A 19,262-nucleotide genomic window follows, 5' to 3' on the forward strand; every position below is an offset into this window, starting at 1 on the left:
AAGCATGTTCATAATTAAAATTTTAGGTTGATAGAACTCTAGGGGCTCCTGGGTGGGTCAGGCAGTTAAATGTCCAACTGGGCTCAGGTCATGATCTCACAGTTGGTGAGTTCGAGCCCCGCATCGAGTTCTGTGCTGACAGCTCAGAGCCTGGAGACTGCTTCAGATTCTGTGTCTCTGTCTGTCCCGTGCCTACTCATGTACCGTCTCTTTCAAAACCAAACTGTAAAATAAAATTTGTTTTTAAAGTTGGTAAAACCCAGTCGCTGGCCAGTGCTGGTCACCTGCAGACGGCCAGCCTACACTTCCCAGGTCCTCCTAGCTGAGTGAAGGCTCAGACGGAGAAACACTTGGTGTGAACGTGTTTGCGTGACAACCCAATGCTGTCTGTGTGCAAGGGTGAATTTTCAACCTCAGACCCAGTTTGTTATCCGTTAGACTTCATTCAAAAGCTTCAATGAAAGTAGCACATGCAGAAGTGTGTTTTGAATGTTGAGAAGAATCCTGAAGTTTTAGGATGTACACAAGCTTGCAGTGTTCAGGGAAGCCCATGTTCTGGCTTGAAAATCAGTGCTAACCTTTAATGCTAGGCTCCTTCTAAGTAGATCCAAGTCTGGCCACTGTGTCTTTACTGTGCTCACAAGTCCCTTTTCTTGGCAAGGGTTTTTCCAATGCGGGAGAGCTAACCCTCCATGCCCTTCCCCACATTACCATATGACCTGGGGCTGGGCAACTAGCTACATCTGGGGAAACCCAGATGATGGGAAACCATGCAGATATGTGTCCTTGGCAGGATAGGCTACAAATCATGATGGAAGACCATGGGGTGGGGGAGCGGGGCAGGTCCACGTCATTCTGTTCTGTTCCAGAACGGACTCTGACAGAGCATGTTCTGCCCGAGGACCAGAGGTGAGGAGCAAAGAAAAACAAAGAAGTGATGATAAAGGAAGAAGGTAACTGACATCCCTCACAGTCATATAAATGGATAGTGAAGGAAGCCTTTCCCACACACTTATCTGAACCTGTGGTTGTGTCCCTGCAGCAGGGGTGGGGGGGGTGGGGGGGTGGGAGGGGTGGGGGGGTGCGAGTTGGGGAGAGTGGCGGCGGTTCCTCATTGAGCAAACCCTCTGCACAAAACCACCCTCGGGAGATCTCATCTGGGCAGAGCCACTGCCAAGGGAGACACAGCCTCCTTGCTCTCCAGAGAACGTTCTGGCACCCTCAAAGCATGGCAGGGCACGAGAGAGAGGACCACGGGAAAAGTGGGAAAGGGAGACAGCACAGGGGCAGGATGTGCCAGGAGTTGCCTCACTTGTGGTGTAGCTGGGATCCGTCAGCAAACACATATATATGCACATCGAGAGAGTGCTGTCATCTGAAGTGCACAATTGCATGAATATTTGTTTCAAAGTTTTTAATGTTTATTTATTTTTGAGAGAGAGTGAGACACAGAATCAAAGCAGGCTCCAGGCTCCAAGCTGTCAGCACAGAGCCCCACGTGGGCCTCGAACTCACGAACTGTGAGACCATGACTTGGGCTAATGTCAGACACTTAACTGACTGAGACACCCAGGTGCCTCATGAATATTTTTTTAATGTTTATTTACTTTTGAAAGACAGAGTATAAGCAGGGGAGGGGTAGAGAGAGGGAGACACAGAATCTGAAGCAGGCTCCAGGCTCCGAGCTGTCAGCACAGAGTCCGATGCAGGGCTTGAACTCAGGAACCGTGAGATCATGACCTGAGCCAAAGTCGGATGCTCAACCGACTGAGCCACCCAGGTGCCCCATTTTTTTATAATGGTTTATACAGATTAAATATTTTATTTTTTTAATGTTTATTGAGAGAGAAAGAAAAAAACACAATTGGGGGAGGGGCAGAGAGAGAGGACAGAGGATCTGAAGCAGGCTCTGTGCTGACAGCAGAGATCCTGATGCGGGGCTCAAACTCAGGAACCATGAGATCATGACCTAAGCCAAAGTCAGATGCTTAACAGACTGAGCCACCCACGTACCCCTCAGGGACAGAAGTTGTAAAACTAAATGAAGGAAGGTAGGCCTGGACAGGATCGCTGGCTGAGGGTCAGAGTGGGACTACCCAGACAGACACCTGTGAGACAAGAACACACACACGTGCTCGAATTGATGAGAAAAAGCTAGGCTCTGATAAATCGAGATGGTTCATGGTGGGGAGGGGGCAGGACGGGGCACATGGTGGTTCAGACATATCCCGTGGGCCAGCGATGTTCCTTTTCTCATTCATCATACCTCATGCATACTGTATTCCGATGTGTGCATTTACTGCTTAGTAATGCTCCTTACGGGCTGTGAATATATGCCCTAATTTGGGGGGGGGAGCAGGAGGGATCCTCAGTGCCTGAAATATTGCCAGCACACACATACACACAAAAAGTGCCACACTGAAAGAAGAGGATGGGCCACGTGGATTCCAGCAATCCGTGGAGGACACAAGAGTGCTGGCTCAGGAGCCCCATGACAGGCCGTCATGGAAAGGAGGGCACAGCAGGTGCATTCAAGGACAGCCCTGTGGGGCTGGCACTCCAGAAGGACATGGGACATAAATAGCTGGGGTTGCACTGGGCCTGGGGCAGAGTAGGGAGCAGGCTGGGCTTCCTGACTAGGGAGTCAGGAGGAATCAGGGGCCCCCCATCCCTGACTCTTCTTAAAGAACAATGTTGGGGAATGACATCAAAAGACACAACCACCGTGGCACCTGATTAAGCATCTGACTCTTGATTTTGGCTCTGGTCATGATCTCACCATTCGTGAGTCCGAGCCCCATATTCGGCTCTACACTGGCGTCGTGGAGCCTGCTTGGGATTCTCTGTCTCCCTTTCTCTCTCTGCCCCTCATGCACGCACTCTCTCTCTCAAAAGAAATGAACATAAAAAAAAAAAAAAAAACACATGACCACTGATTGACCCGAGAGCTGGCCCCAGGCATTCAGAGGCCCCTCACTTCCACCCCTTGTCTTAAGAATGTGGCTCCCACTTGCCTTTCCCACTCCCAGAGGCTGCTCCAAGATAGAGCCTTGAGATGCTGATGTGGTGTTGAAACAGCTATGTGATATACGTGGCTGAGTCCAGTTAAGGCCCCTTTACAAGTGTTTCAGATCTGGTGGGCCTGTGTGGGTATCTATTTGTCTTGCTGGCCCCCAAGACAAGCCTTGGGTGTAAGTTCCCTTTGCTTACCACAGCTGCCTCCTGCCATCCTCTCTCTTGGATGTCCCCCTGCCTTCCGAGTCCAGGGACCCATTCCAGATTGCACCTGGGGAGCTCCCCGGGGGGTTACAAACCAGCAGATGGCTCCTGGTCATCTGCCAGTCCCACTGCCTGAGATCTCCAGCCATCCCACTGAGCCTGTCCTGCGGTTTTTGAAGGACATAATACCTTCATTTGAGTCCCTGACTCAGGTGTGCATATCCACCCTGAGCTGGGCCACGAGCCCTGGGCATAAGAATGTCTGTTCCCAGACCAGAGGGTTCCCAGAAAATCACATCAGAAAGTCCCACTAAGGGGATGCCCAAGTGTGTCCACTCCCTGTTATGGGGTGAATTGCATGTACCCCCAAACCCTGCAAAATTCCTGTGCTGCAGTCCAACTCCCAGGACCTCAGAATGAGACTGTGTTTGGAAATGGGGCCTTTAAAGTGGTGTTAAGATAAAATGAGGTCACTATGGTAGGTCCTAATCCCCTAGGACCAGTGTCCTTATAACAGGATAGGACACAGACACGCACAGACGGGCGACCGTATGAGGACACGGGAAGAGGATGGCTGTGATGCTGTGATTGATAATGAGACATATTTGGTCTCCCTCTGCATGCCTGGCATAGAGCTCCCAAAACCTTTGGAATTTTCTGTAATGAGAGTGATGGATGTCATGATGTCCATAACAGTCCCCTGTATCTGTGTTGTTGCAGTGACTTTGGAAAGCCCCCAGGGATGGTGGCTAGTGACTGGGGGACCCAACCATGGGACCAAAGGGTTAGAGGCTTCAGTGCCGCCTCCTGACCTCTGGGGAGGGGAGAAGGAATCAATCACCAATGGGCAATGGGTTAATCAATCATGCCTGTACAATGAAGCCCCCATGAAAACCTAGAAGGATAAGGTTCAGAGGGCTTTTGGGTTGGGGAACAAGAATGCATCCACATAGTGGGAGGGTCGTGCTCTCTCCACTCCATGGGGACAGCAGCTCCTGCTGGTGGGATCCATCCAGATCATGCTGCTGATTCATATGCTTTCATTTCTTCTGTAATAAGCCACGAATCTATCAAGTGAAACATTTCCCTGAGTTCTCTGAGCCCCTCCAGAACATCAAACCCGAGGAGGGCCCATGGGAAACTCTGATTTGTCGCCTGTGGGTCAGAGCACAGGTGACATCTGGACTTGGGATTGGCGTCTGAAGTGGGGGTGGTCTTGTGGGGCTGAGCCTGTGGGGTCTGATGCTGACTCCATGTGGACAGGGCCAGAGCAGAGTCCACATAGATGGTGTCCTAACTGAGTTGTGCTGTAGGACCCCCCCATCTGCTGTCGCAGACTTGCTGGGTGTAGGGAAAGAACCCGTCCCTCCCCCCTACATATATGTGGTGATTAGAAGTGTCAGAGGAGGGGTACCTGGGTGGCTCAGTCGGTTGAGCATCTGATTTCAGCTCAGGTCACGATCTCCTGGTTTGTGAGTTCAAGCCCCGTGTCGGGCTCTGTGCTGACAGCTCAGAGACTGGAGCCTGCTTCGGATTCTGTGTCTCCCTCTTTCTGCCCCTACCCTGCTCACACTCTGTCTTTGTCTCTATCTCTGTCTCTTTCTCTCTCAAAAATAAATAAAAGCTAAAAAAAAATTTTTTTAAAGGAAGTACAAGAAACACACAGAAGTCCATTTTTTCATAGCAGGCTCATCTACACACCAGGGAGAGACACCTGGGGACGAACCAGCCCCGCCACCACCTGGGTCCCAGACTTCCTGCCTCCAGGCCTGGGAGACAATGTATGTGTGACAATACACATCCAGGCTGTGGTATTTGTTATGCAGCCCAAGCTGACTGATATGCTATCATCACAATTAAAATCAGCACTCAAATTAGTTGTTTTTCTCCCTCCCACTAGACAGAGGTTTCTAGATTTGGGGGCAAGAGAGACTTGCCTTACTCTTGTACTGGTGGGTAAAGCTGAGACTCTGGGGCTGTTGGTCATGCCATTTAGCGTCATGTGAAGCTGGCCCAGGAAGCTGGGACCTGGATTCTAGGCTTTGTCCACTGCCCTCCTGCTTCTCCCTGTTTGATGGACCCCACCAGGAACTCCCTCTGACAGTCCCCTGCCCCGTCCCCAAGAAGAAAGACAGGTGCTACCCGGGGGGCAGAGGGTGCACAGTGGACAGAAGGGCACATACAGAAGATGGTCACCCAGGAAAGGATAACATCAGACCCCAAAACAGGAAAGCCCCCGTGGTCTCAGCTGCCTGGATTGGGATATGGGAAGGAGCTGAGACATGGTCCTGGGGAGGCTGTCACCACCTGCTAAGGCAGCAGAGGCCCAAACAGACACTGCCAGCCATCACTGCAGAGCCCTGGGCCTCGGGTCCCAATGGCTCAGATTCATTGGGGGTCTCATTAAGCCAGAGGAGCAACCTTCCCGCATTTTCTGGAGTCACTGGCTTTGAGAGCTGGTGACCCCCGTCACGTGGTAGAGGCTGTGAACTGGCCTCCTGACTGAGGATGTGTTGCCGTATGATCACCGAGAGGCTGAGGGAAATGGGGCTATGCTACCCCAAAATACACCACCTTGGCATCCTGATGATTTTAGCTGAAGGCAATTGAGAAACAGCAAACACAGGAGGAGCTCTCTGCCCTCCCACCTATTCCACTTAAAAGCAAAGCAAAAATCCCCATTTGGTCAGGAAATTTCCATTGGCAAAGGTGCCCCCTCTCCTGTACCAGAAAGAGGACAGGGTGAGCTCCTATCATCAGAGATGGGACAGAGATGAGTCTGTGTAAACAACGCTTACCCATCATTGGTTCCTCCCTCAAGTTTCCCAGACACCCTCCTACAATTCACCTCCAGAAGCCCCAATCCCCTTTCCTTTGTCTAGTTACTTCTCCACAATCTGTCACCCATAAGCCAATTTGTGTTTTTGCTTCCTTTCTGTGAGGGCCCATACACATAACATTACAAACATAAGATAAAATCTGTATGCCTTTTCTATTATTCTGGCTGTTGTCACCTTAATTCACAGACCCCAGGTACAGAAGCTAAGAGGGTAGGAGAAAAGATCTCCCTCCTCCCCTACAAGGTCCCTGGTGCCCATATAGTGAGTGTGAGAAACAACCCTTGCTGTGGTGAGCCTCCAGGATGCAGAACTGTGTGCCTCTGCCACAGAATCCTCACAGATACAGCCGGTTCTGTGTAACTGCAGATAAAAACAATCATGTTAGCAAGAAATTTGGAAACCAGGGTCTGCAAGAAATGGTGACAGCAATGCAGGTAGGGGGCTACAATCTGGTAGGCAGGGGACAGGGGGAACGGGGTGGGGTAGGGTGAGCCACAAAATTGAGACCTGCAGATATTTGAGGGACTACACGAGGTAGAAGAGGACAAGGATGACTCTGTGCAGTTTCCAAAGGAAAAGCCAGAACCCCACCTTGAAGCTGCAGGGTTGCCGGCACTTGACCTAAGGCCGCTCCCCCCAGATTCCTGGTACAGGACAGAAAAGCATGTCACTCACCAGGAGCCAGATGCCCATTGTGAGGGTTCCTGCAGGAAGGGTCCTGCTGTGTCAGGAGGGGGAGGGGAGGGGGAATGGCCCTCCAGCTTCCCCATCTACATCCCACATCACAGCTCTGAGGGCGTTCAGCTCATGCTTCAGTGCTGACCAAACCAGCCAGGCCCCCTTGAGTTCTCTTCTCCACGAGTCACCTGTGGGACCTCACCCGTGGACTTCTGTGCCCATCCCAGCAGAGCCCAGCTATAGCAAGAATCCTGCTGAGTCTGCCTGGTGATAGATCTCACCCTGCCCCGACGCTTGATGTCTGAGTAAGTTCCTCACCCCCCATCTTTTTTTTTTTAGGTTTTAAAATTTATTTTGAGAGGGAAAGAAAGCGCAAGTGGGGGAGAAGCAGAGAGAGAGGAAGAGAATCCCGAGCAGGCTCTGGGCTGTCAGCACAGAGCCTGATGAGAGGATCAAACCCACGAACCACGAGATCGTGACCTGAGCTGAAGTCAGATGCTTAACTGAGCCACCCAGGCACCCCCCTCACCCCCCACTTCTGACATTTTTGTATATCCTTGACCCGCCTGAGTAAGAATATTGAAAGCCCAATGCCACCAACTAAAGGTTTGTGTCTCTCCAAAATTCATATGTTGAAACGTAACTGCCAGTGTTGTGGGTTTTGGAAGCAGGGTCTTTGGGAGCTGATGAGGTCCTGAGGGTGGAGCCCCACTGGTGACATTTGTGCCCTTATAAAAGAGACTCCAGACAGCAGCACCGTTGCCCCATCCACCAGTGAAGACACAACAAGAACACACTTCCCACAAACCAGGAATTAGGCTTTCACCAGATACTGAATCTAGCAGCACCTTGATCTCAGACTTTCCAGCCTCCAAAATTATGCAAAATATGTTGTTTATAAGCCACCCTGTCTATAGTAGCCTGTTAGGGCTGAGCCCCTCTCTCACTCACTGGTAGAAATCTCCAGCTGTCTCTGCTGCATTCAGAGTTCAGCTCAGTTGAAGTGAAAAGAGCATCTTTCCATTCTTGCTGAATAAAATGCCTTTACCACCTTTACCTAGTAACCAGCTCTGTGTATCTCAGATCAAATATGTCAGGGAATCAAAATATGTCACCCCTGAACATTCCACTTTGGCATAAGGGTTATTTTGAGCACAGGATGGGCTTCTGCTCTATCTGCCTAAAAGCAGGGCATAAATCCCCCTTGTGAAGGAAACGGAGAATGACCTTATTACCAGAGATGGAGGCAGCACGGAGATGAATCTGCATAAGAAAAACCTTACTATAACCCTTTTTAGTTGGTTTCCCCCACATATATTTACCTTCTCATGATTTAACATCCAAAGAAGCCCAAACTCCCTTTTGTCAGTTCTGCACAATATATCACCCTTTGTTAAAATTGCATACAGACCCCCAAGTCTGTTGCTCTGGGTTTTTCAATTCTTTTCTATGAAGCCCCATGCACATAAAAAAATAACATTAAATCAAATTCATAGGCTTTTCTTCTGTTATTCTGTCTTTGTCAGTTTAATTTGCAGACCTCGGGCTAAGAATATAAGAGGGTAGAAAGATTTCCTTTCCCTACACCTCAGAAGCCCTAAAGACTAAACACTACAAATGCACAAAAATCATCATTTGAAACTTTACATTTCCTTTCATACTTTAATTTTGTGTTTCTGTTCCTCTGACTAAAAGTGGCAAATGTGGATAGAAACCAAACATCAAAATCTTTAGGTAAATGAGATCATACTCTAAACCAACCTGGTTCACAACAGTGGCAGCATGTTAATGCTGGGGAAATATAATGAAATTTGCTCCCAACCCAGTGAAACAAAGAAACAAACAAAGAAAGAAAACAATTTTGTTGTCGAATGAACATTCAACCAGACCACCCACCACGTGTTCCCAGTCCCTTCTTCAGACATTGAAAGGATGCATTTCAAAAGCACCAGGAGAAAGGAAGTCTCTTATTTTCTTTTTTTTTTTTTTAATTTTTTTTTCAACGTTTATTTATTTTTGGGACAGAGAGAGACAGAGCATGAACGGGGGAGGGGCAGAGAGAGAGGGAGACACAGAATCGGAAACAGGCTCCAGGCTCTGAGCCCTCAGCACAGAGCCCGACGCGGGGCTCGAACTCACGGACCGCGAGATCGTGACCTGGCTGAAGTCGGACGCTTAACCGACTGCGCCACCCAGGCGCCCCGGAAGTCTCTTATTTTCAACAGAGAGAACCAAACCTCTTGTTTTTTGTTGTATTTTTTCTGACAGTGAGAGGCTTTCTGACAGCTTTAAAAATAGTGGTGCAGGGGCGCCTGGGTGGCTCAGTCAGTTAAGCATCCAACTTTGGCTTAGGTCATGATCGCACGGTTCATGAGTTTGAGACCCGCGTCAAGCTCTGTGCTGACAGCTCAGAGCCTGGAGCCCACTTTGGATTCTGTGTCTCCCTCTCCCCTGCCCCTTCCCTGCTCGTGCTCTATCTCTGTCTCCCCAAAATAAATAAATGTTAAAAAAAAATAGTGGTGCCAGATCCCTCCACAGAGATTCCGAGCTGCCCCTGCACAGAGTTGTGTAAAGCTCCCCGGGGGAGGGGCCCCTGGGTAGCTCAGTTGGTTAAGTATCTGATTTCGACTCAGGTCATGAACTCACAGTTCCTGAGTTCGAGCCCCATCTCGGGCTCAGTGCTGACAGCTCAGAGTCTGGAGTCCGTTTCAGATCCTCTGCCTCCCTCTCTCTCTCTCTGCCCCTCCCCAACTAGTGCTCTCTCTCTCTCTCTCTCAAAAAAAAAAAAATCAACATTAAAAATTTTTTTTTGAATTAAAGCTCCCTGAAGAAGACAGAGGGAGTCCCCACTGTGTAGCCCTCTTACAAAGCTCAGCTCTAAAGCAAACCTTCCTTGGCAAGGAGTTCCCAGGAATGACAGTCGATGGTGGTTATGTAAAAAACCCAGTTTTGGAGATGTGTGGGAAGTGTGGGGGCCACTCCGGACCCCAGAACTGCCACATTATTTTAAGACAAAATCACTTAAGATTCAACAGATGCAAAAGAAAGCTGCCTTGGGGGTTCTCTTGTTTGACTAAAAGCAGCAAGTTCTGGGAACGAGGTTGCTGGAAACCTCTCCATCCCCAAGGAGACGGAAAGACCACTGGCCGCTGTGGAGACAAAGCTTATCTCCTGTTCTCCCCCAAAACCCACTTGCCTTTCCTAAAGGAACCTGTTTTCCCCACAGAGGCTACCTGTCCCCCTCCCAAGGTGCGCATGAAACTCACACCCCTTCTAACCTTTTCTGGCTCCCCAAGGATACACAGTAAGGTAGTTTTTTGTCCTGTCATTCTGTCTGTCCTCCTCCAGGTATTGTCTGGAGCAGGCAAAAGATGAATCCAGTGATGTCTGGGGTTTGCTTAAACAACACAACGTTTGGGGCGCCTGGGTGTTTCAGTCAGTTAAACGTCTGACTTGGGCTCAGGTCATGATTGCACAGCTAGTGGGTTTGAGCCCCGCATTGGGCTCTGGTGCTGACAGCTCAGAGCCTGGAGCCTGCTTCAGATTCTGTGTCTCCCTCTCTTTCTGACCCTCCCCTGCCTGTGCTCTGTCTCCCCGCAGACAAAACAACAGGCCAGATACATCAAACACGGTAAAAGGCTCATCTGGGCACTTTATGCACGGGATTCGTTGCTCTCCTGTGGGTCTTCCTGACACCTTTTTACTCAAGGTTTGAACATTCCATGATTCTGTTCCCTGAAGGGAAAGACATCCTCCGCCCAGAACGCCCCAGCTGATGGAAAGGGCAGCAGAGGGGTCGTGGCTCTGGGAGGGGGGATTAGAATCAGCATCAGGCTGTCCACCTGGAGCCTCTTGCACCGCCCAGGCCCAGGCGCACATAAAAAGGGTGAGCGCCCAGCCTGTCCTGGTCCTGTGCGTCTACAGCCACATGCCTGTTTTCCCCGCCCTCCTGCCCTGGCCCAGCCTCAATTTCCTCATCTGTCGGGTCCCCCAGACCCTAGGACTTGGGGGTGCTCAGCCACCAGCGAGCTCTAGGTCCGGGTTGGGGGCAGCTACCCGCCGAAGCAACCTCCGGGCGGGGGCCGGACCCCAAGGGGTCGACCGTTCCCAGTGCCCGTCCGATATGATCCTCCTTTCCTAACCGGGGATCTGGACGACGCCCCCTCCCCTGGACCCGGCTCTGAGCACTAGCGAAGTCACCACCGGAGAGGTGGGGCTGTTGTGAGAGGGTCGCCCGCCCTGCTGCCTCCTCCAGCGACCCCACTTCATCCCCACCCGCACCCAGCGATCCCTTCACCTCCCGCACCTCCCCCCCCTCCACGCCGCGGGGAGCCCAGACTTGCTCCGTCTTCTGCTCTCATCTCTTCCCCATTGTGGATCCACCCCTTGCCCCTTCCCACCTCCCCCCTGCCTGCAACCCTCTTTTCCCACACCTCTCAGAAAGATTACCCCCCACTGGCCTTTGCCCCTGCAATCTCTGTCATCCCTCTTCCCTCCTCCCGGCTGGGTTGCCAAAACTGCCTCCGTCCCACCCCTGACCCACTCTGCGCTGGCCCCCGCCCCATCCCCAGGCTGCTGACAACCCGCCCCACAAAGCCTCCCGCCCCCATCCCCTGCCCCCACCTGATAACTAGAGCCCCCCCCAGCCGCCCTTGCCCCCGCCCCTGCTGACGCCACAAAGCCCAGCACCCCCAGGGCCCCCACGCCCTCTGTGACCACCGCCCCATGGTCTTCACTGCGCAAACGCAGGCTTTCCAGGGCGCTATTTGCGCGCGTGGCTGAGGACGACCGCGGCTTGTGGCCCCCTCCCCGGTGGTGAGTACCGGTCCCTCCGGGGAGGGGGCAGGCGGCACGTCACCCCTTGTGCGCTGAGGCTCTGGTGGGGACTTCGTGCGCTGCCCCTGTAGCAGACACAGCTTCCAGGATGGTTACAGCCTGGGACCAGACGGGTGAACTGGTTTTGCCCCTTTACAGAAAAGCATTCTTGGCCGGAGGGTGGCCTGTCCATCCTCACTGACCTGGGGCCCTTGAGCGTGTCGCCTCCATCCTGAGCCAGACCCCCAGCCCACCAGCTTGCCCCGCTGGCCCGCGTTTCTGTTGGGTGGGCAGCAGTGCCCCTTAGGGTGGAGAGAGCAGAGGGACACCCTGACCTCACAGTGTCTGCAGAGACAGCTCCAGATAAATTGAACCAGGGTCTGGGACGTGGGAGGCCTGAGGCATCCAGCCGTGCTCACTGCAGATGACTGCAGAGAAAGGAGCTGGGATAGTAAAGTCCAGAAATGATGTTCCAATCCCCCAACAGGGCTCGAATAACACCCTGTGACCTGCAGAGGGGGCTTTGGACCTCCCTGGCATAGGGTCAGGGGTACAGCCACACCCAGTGTGACCATGTGTGTGCATGTGTGTATGTGTGTGCTCTCATGTGTGCATGCATGTATGCATGTACGTGTGTGCGTGTGTGACTGTGTGTGCATGTATGTGTGTGCTTGTGAGATTATGTGTGCGAGTGTGTATGTGTGTGCTCTCATGCGTGTGCATGTATATCTGTGCGTGTGCTCTCGTGTGTGTGTGCATGTGTGTGCGTGTATGTGCTCTCGTATGTACGTACATGTGTGCATGTATGTGTGTGGCCGTATGTGGGTGTGCTGTCGTGTGTGCGTGCATATTTGCATGTACGTGTGCATGTATGTGTGTGCATGAGTGACTGTGTGCATATACGTGTGTGCGTGCATGTGTATTTGTGTGCATGTGTGCACTGTGTGTGCATATGTATGCTCTCGTGTGTGTGCACGTATGTCTTGCGTGTGTGACCATGTGTGTGCGTGTGTGACCGTGTGTATGTGTGTGTTCTCATGTGTGTGCATGTGTGTATTTGTGTGTGTGCTTGTGAGACTGTATGTGTGCATGTGTGTGCATGCGTGTGTATGTCTCTGTGTGTGCATGTGTGCATCTGCGCGCATGTACATGTGTGTATTTGTGTGCGTGTGTGCATGCATGTGCGCGCATGTGTGCGTACATGTGTATTTGTGCGCGTTTGTGTGTGCATGTGTGCTGTGTGTTCTGTGCATGCGTGCACACGTGTGTGCATATATGTTCTCTGAACATGTGTGCTCTCGTGTATGTGTGCATATGTGCGCATGTGCGTGTGTGCTCTCATGTATGTACATGTGTGTGCATGTGTTTGCATTGCGTGTGTATGTGCATGTCTGCTTGTGTGCACATGTGCATGTGTGTATGTGTGTGCACATGTGTATGTTTTTGTGTTCATTTGTGCACGTATGTGTGCAAACATGCATGTGTATTTGTGTGTATGTGTATACATGTGTGCGTGTGTGTATGTTCTGTGCATGTGTATGTGTGTATATGTGCGCGTGTGTGCATGGGTGCGCTCTCGTGTGTGTGCATATGTGCACGTGTGTGTGTTTGCTCTTGTGTGTGTGCATGTCTGTGCATGCACTCACGCACACCAGGTGTCTTTTCTGCACTGCACCATGTGGCAGAACACCAGAGCTGACGCGTAGTCAGGACAGTAAAAACAGACTTTGTTCAGGATTACTGTAACAGGGGATGAGAGATCCCAGCAAAGAACTGGCTCAACTCAGTATAGGGTGGACCAGTGGGGATTTATGGCGGTTCAGGGGAAGTGAGGGTTAGTGATGAAAAATCTCTGAGAGGGAGATTCTTGCCAAACTGGCCGAACAGGATTCTTGCTGTAGACAGGTCAGTGGGAGGTGAGGAGCCAGATCAGACATCATGTGGGGGGTGGGGGGTTGGGGGGACGCTCTAATGCAACCTAGCAAGATTCTCCCTACAGTGGGTGGGGCTGGCCACAGACAAGGGTTTGGTGTGGAGAGGATCAAGGAGCATGTGAGGGACACTCCACTCCCTGCCCAGGAAGCATGGATGCCTTGGAACTTGCCAGAAAGCTGCAGGAGGAGGCCACGTGCTCCATCTGCCTTGACTACTTCACGGACCCGGTGATGACCTCCTGCGGCCACAACTTCTGCCGCGAGTGCATCCGGCTGGCCTGGGAGAAGGCCAAAGGCAGGAAAGGGGGGAGGAAGCGGAAGGGCTCCTTCCCATGTCCCGAGTGCCGGGAGCTATCCCCCCAAAGGAACTTGCGGCCCAACCGCCTGCTGACCAAAGTGGCTGAGATGGCGCGGCAGCACCCGGGCTTCCAGAGCAGGGACCTGTGTGCAGAGCACCAGGAGTTGCTGAAGCTCTTCTGTGAGGACGACCAGATCCCCATCTGTGTCGTCTGCAAGGAGGCCCGGGAACACAGGACCCACAGGGTGGTCCTGGTCGAGGAGGCCGTGCAAGAGTACAAGGTGGGTCACAGGGACGTCCTGGTGCACATGTAGTAGGCAGGACAAGAGCCCCCATAATGCACAGCCCAAACGTCCACAAAGCTGGTGGCCTGGAGTCCACACTGTTGGAGGCCCTGCCCCAGGTCCGTGCAGTTAGGGCTCCAGCACCATGGGCTGATAAGCCCTCATCCTGGTTCCCTGTCCTCGCTGGGTGGGGAGCTCTGTGGGGTCTGTTGTATGATCACACTAATCCCATTCCTGGGGGCGCCACCCTCGTGACCTGATTGCCCCCCAGGAGCCCCACCTCCTCACTCCGCGCTGGGGGTTCATATTCAGCATGTGGGCTTGGAGACATGTGCCAAGCACAGCAGAAAGCAAATATAGGGAAACTCACGGAAGAGAAGGGTTGTTAGTGCACATGCATCGGGGCACCAGCTCGCCACCTTCCTGTAGGGCCATAAACCTTCCTGGGATGAGACCCCTGGCCTTCCTCTTCCTCTGGCCTTTACTCAGTTAAGGGGAGCCCCGGGAAGGTCTATTTCTGCAGTGCTGATCCTTGATTGGCTCCAGCTCATAATAACCCTCCTGCCCAAGGCACATGTCTCGGGTGCCATGTGTTCTTCCCCAGGACCCCCTCACGTCCTTCTCTGGAGTGGGGGCACTGGGCAGATGCCAGGGCATAAGGGCCTCTGACCCCACACTCTGCGGTCCATGTGTCTCACAGCTGAAGCTGCAGGCCGACATGGGGCACCTTCGGGAGGAGATGATGAAGACTGGGAGGCTGCAGGCCAGGGAGAGACAGACCTTGGCTGAGTGGCAGGCAGGTGCCCGGGGACGGGGTGCACACACAGGAGCCCAGTGGGTTCGGACAGGCCACACAAGAGCTGTGTGGATGCGAACACATACCTGGAGCTCAGGATTCCCGCTAGAATCAGGATCCAGAACACACGCCCAGCCCAGGCCGGCCGCCTTGGAGATGCAGGGACGCTTGGGTGCCGCTGCTTGGGGCTCAGCAGGTGACCCCCACAGAGGGGCTCCCTCCCCTGCTAGGCTAGCTTCTTCTCTGTGGGTCACCAGGACCCTGGGGGGTTACAGCGTCCTGGGAGCTGCCCTCCCATCTGGCTGGCGGGGAAAGGGAGTGGACACGGGTCCGGGGTCCCTCACACCCGCAATCCCCCCTCCCCCACCGCTGGCTCCTGCAGGAGAAGGTGAAGGAGCAGAGGCGGCACATCCTGGTGGAGTTTGAGAAGATGGGCCTCTTCCTCCTGGAGGAGGAACAGCGCCTGCTCCAGGCCCTGAAGACTGAGGACGAGGAGGTGGGAGCCAGGCTGCGGGAGAGCTCTGCCACCCTGGAGCGGCAGGGCCTCTCCCTGGAGATGCTGCTGCTCCAGCTGGAGGACAAGAACCAGCACAGCCCACTGCAGATGTTGCAGGTGAGGGGGCGCCCTGCTCTCTGGGGGGAGGAGAGTCCTCAGTACACCTGCTCCCTAGGGGTGTAGCGAGTCCTCAGTGCACCTGCTCCCTGGGAAGGAGTCCTCAATACACCTGCTCCCTGGGGGGTGGGGGTGGGGGAGAGTCCTCAGTACACCTGCTCACCTGGGGGTGTGGCGAGTCCTCAGTGCACCTGCTCCCTGGGAGGGAGTCCTCAGTATACCTGCTCCCTGGGGGATGGGGGAGAGTCCTCAGTACACCTGCTCACCTGGGGGAGGGGAGACCCCAGGACCCCTGCTCACTTGGGGGGGAGACCTCAGGACCCCTGCTCACCTGGGGAGGAGGGGAGACCTCAGCAACCCTGCTCACCTGGGGGAGTGGAGACTTCAGCACCCCTGCTCCTTGGGGGAGGGGAGTCCCCAGGATACCTGATCCTGGGGGAGGGGAGACCTCAGCACCACTGCTCATATTGCGGGGTGGGGAGACCTCAATACAGCTGCTCATCTGGGGGGGAGGGGAGACCTAGCACCCCTGCTCACCTGGGGGAGGGGAGACCTCAGTAGACCTGCTCACCTGGGGGGTAGGTGAGACCTCAGCACCCCTGCTCACCTATCTGGGTTGGGGGGACTCATGCCCAGGTGGGGGGGGACTCATGCCCAGGTGTGGTCAGGTGGTGACTGCAGTAACTAGTACACACAGGGGAAGGCTCTGTCTCAGCTCAGGCTGCCTCACAAAGACCACAGGAGGTGGTTCACACAGTGGACTGTGTCTCCTGGTCCTGGAGGCAGGAAGTCTGGGATCCAGGCACAGGCAGGGCTGGTTACTCCCCAGGCCTCTCTCCCTGACGTATACGTGGCCATCTTCTCCCTGAGTCCTCGCAGGGTCGTCCCTCTCTGCCTGTCTGTGTCCTAAACTCCTTTTCTTGCAAGGACACCAGTGTTAGGGAATTAGGGTCCAACCCTAGTGACCTCACTTTACCGTAAATCGGCTCTTTAAAGACCCAATCACCAATACAGTCCCCCTCTGAGGTCCTGCAGGCTGGGGCTCCAGTGTGTGAATCTGAAGCCCAGTCAGCCCATAACAGGCTCTCGTCCTGCAGATGTGTGTCCCCTCCCTTCCTAGCCCAGGGAGGTGGCCTGGGGGCGGCTGTCATTAGTGAGGTGATGTGGGGCACAGACACACTGGCCCAGATAGACACCCACGACTTCACAGGCAGGAGGGAGTCATGTGATTGCACCCCAGGATGGCAGTCACGAGAGGCCACAGCTGGCCTTCCAAGGACAGACCGGTCCACCGAGGCCCTGAAAGCAGGGGGTTATGTTGGCCAACAAGTGGGTGATTCACCAACTATGTGGAGGGACGGAATCCACGGCGACAGATAAGATTGCACACACTCCTGTGTGCATGTTTCCACAAGAGAAGCAAATGCCACATGCAGGGAATCCATGCATCCATCCCGTTTGCCTGGCTCAGGCCCAGGTTTTTGTCTGTTGTCCTGACCTCTGTGGGTTTTGTCCCCAGGAAGGGGCCTGTTCTAGATGACAGGTTATATGGTAGCTCAGGCTACGTAGCTCAGAGGAACGTTTTGTCTTCTATTAAAAAGCAACCTATCTACAAACTAACATGTGGACCTTTTTGTCACTCACAGTGATGCTGAACTACAAAAGGCACATTGATGGTCACCTGCCCTGTGCCCCCAATTCCACCCATGGGTTCACTGGCACAGCTTCCATGTCCTCAGGCATTATGTGGGGAGAACCGGAGGCCTGGCCAGGCCAGCGCGTAGGATTCCTGTGTGCAGCCAAGACCGGGTTACGCTCTGGAAAGTGGGCACAGGGCTGTGGGAAAACATCTTAGCCTTTCTAGCACTACAGACCAGAAATGCAGGCACAACGCCCCAGATTCCTCACGAAGCTTTGCCAATCTCCCTCCTTCTGTGTCTTGCAGGACATGAAGGAGCTCCTGAGCAGGTACGTGGCCAGCTGCAGGGGAGGCACTGATGGGCGCAGGGAGGGCTCCGCGTGGGGTCAGAGGGGACAATGACCCTGTGTCCACTGGAGGAGAACAGCCTGAGTGTACAGTACCCAGAGGCCACCCCAACTGTGCTGAGGACAGTCTGCAGGGTCCCTGGGCAGATAGAGGTGCTGAAGAGTTTCCAAGGTAAGCAGGAGCCCAGCCGGGGGGACTGTCCTTTATGGGACATTCACACTCTGTGCCCTTTCTGTTCCTATGGGGACACACGGTGAGGTGCCCAAATGGCCCCCCAGCTCCCAGGTCCTTAGCACCACCAATATGGACAGTTGGGGGAGGGACCCCAGTGGCCCAGGTGTACAGCTGGACTCAGCCCTGGAGCCTGGTTAGGGAGAGCACGGATGATTCGCTGCCCCCTTCCCTCCATCTGCAGAGGATGTGGTGCCGGACCCCGCCACCGCCTACCCCTACCTCCTCTTGTATGAGAGCCGCCAGAGGCGCTACCTGAGCACGCCACTGGTGGGCGCGCTCCACAGCAAGGACCGGTTCCTGGCCTACCCCTGCGTCGTGGGATGGGAGACCTTCTCCTCGGGCAGGCACTATTGGGAGGTGGGCATGAACCTCACCGGTGACGCTCTCTGGGCCCTGGGCGTGTGCAGGGACAATGTGAGCCGGAGGGACAGGGTCCCCAAGTGCCCCAAAAATGGGTTCTGGGTGGTGCAGCTGTGCAAAGGGAAGAAGTACACACCCGGCACATTTGCCCCAACCCCTGTCACGCTGGCCGAGCCCCCCAGCCACATGGGGGTCTTCCTGGACTTCGAGGCGGGGGAGGTGTCCTTCTACAACCTGAAGGACGGGTCCCACATGCACACCTACGCCCAGCTGCAATTCTCCGGCCCCCTGAAGCCCTTCTTCTGCCTGGGGGCCCCCAAATCAGGCCAGATGGTCATCTCTACAGTGACGCTGTGGGTGAAGGGATAGGGGCACAGGCCGGGGGAAGGGGGGCGCGGGCATCCCTGGTTTCTCCAGAAGGTGAGGTGGCTCCACTCAGTGCAGGCCACCTGCCAGACATATCTAAGGTGGTGGAGCGCTTGTGAGCCACTGGCTGGCTGCTCTCAAAGCTGAAGTGTAATCGCGATTAAAGCCTTTAAATATCAAGAGACTGTATTCACACATGCGTCATAAAGGAGGCTTTGAAAACCGCTGGGTTTCACAGTGGGCCGATTCTAAGTGGGGACCTCCCGTGCCCGGTGCAGCGTGGGATGCTGGTGTTTAGCCCCCACTTCGACACACGCCCAAGCAGGGATATTGCCTGCGCATGGGCTGCTTGTGACTCGCAGAGCAGGGCCCACCTTGTCTTCCAAAACTTCCACGTTTGCACGCACCTTTCGCGGGTGTCATGGGGAAGGGGGGGACCATGGGAAGATGACACTTTTCAAACTGCATCGCTGAAACCCTCAGAGCAGTCCAGCCTTGAAGGTGTACCTGCAGGGATCACGGGTCACGGGGGGGGGGGGGGGCGGTGGTGGTGGTGGTGGGAGGAGAGTCCTTTCTGGCCCCGCCCCCGCAGTTTCAGGCGCATTAACCGCCCTACGCCAGGCCGAGCACCCAGAATCCCAGTCGGTGTATGTCTACCTTAAGGCCAGAGTGCCTACAGGCCGAGCCCCTTCCTGCACTGATCCTGATCGTGCCCGGCGCAGGGGCGCACGGGAGACGGCTTGGGGCTCGCCGCCGCGGCCTCAGGTTCCTCTTGTCCTCGAAGTAGCTGTGCTGTGCGGGGAACCCAGTGAACGTGTGAGGCGCCCGCCGGCCCGGG

At 54.2% G+C, this 19,262-nt stretch overlaps 1 protein-coding gene across 1 annotated transcript; it reads left to right on the forward strand.

Moving 5' to 3' along the window:
• The first annotated feature begins 11,661 nt into the window (after positions 1-11,661).
• On the forward strand, positions 11,662-18,427 carry TRIM17 (tripartite motif containing 17). The gene is made up of 7 exons (XM_047090693.1): positions 11,662-11,686; positions 13,632-14,065; positions 14,769-14,864; positions 15,247-15,477; positions 17,423-17,449; positions 17,539-17,635; positions 17,880-18,427. Exons 1-7 carry the CDS (start codon positions 11,662-11,664, stop codon positions 18,425-18,427), a joined length of 1,458 nt encoding a protein of 485 aa, XP_046946649.1.
• Positions 18,428-19,262: the final 835 nt, after the last annotated feature.

Source organism: Lynx rufus, unplaced genomic scaffold (genome assembly GCF_022079265.1).
Source record: "Lynx rufus isolate CCGP_SWC_20201006 ecotype Redwood Valley unplaced genomic scaffold, mLynRuf1.p SCAF_1, whole genome shotgun sequence".
Classification (NCBI taxonomy): Eukaryota; Metazoa; Chordata; class Mammalia; order Carnivora; family Felidae; genus Lynx; species Lynx rufus.

Coding starts and splice junctions, on each gene's coding strand:
- TRIM17 (XM_047090693.1), top strand. CDS start 11,662: ATGGTTACAGCCTGGGACCAGACGG. Junction 15,478..17,422: donor GCCCACTGCAGATGTTGCAG/GTGAGGGGGCGC, acceptor TGTGTCTTGCAG/GACATGAAGGAGCTCCTGAG. Junction 17,450..17,538: donor AGGAGCTCCTGAGCAGGTAC/GTGGCCAGCTGC, acceptor CCACTGGAGGAG/AACAGCCTGAGTGTACAGTA.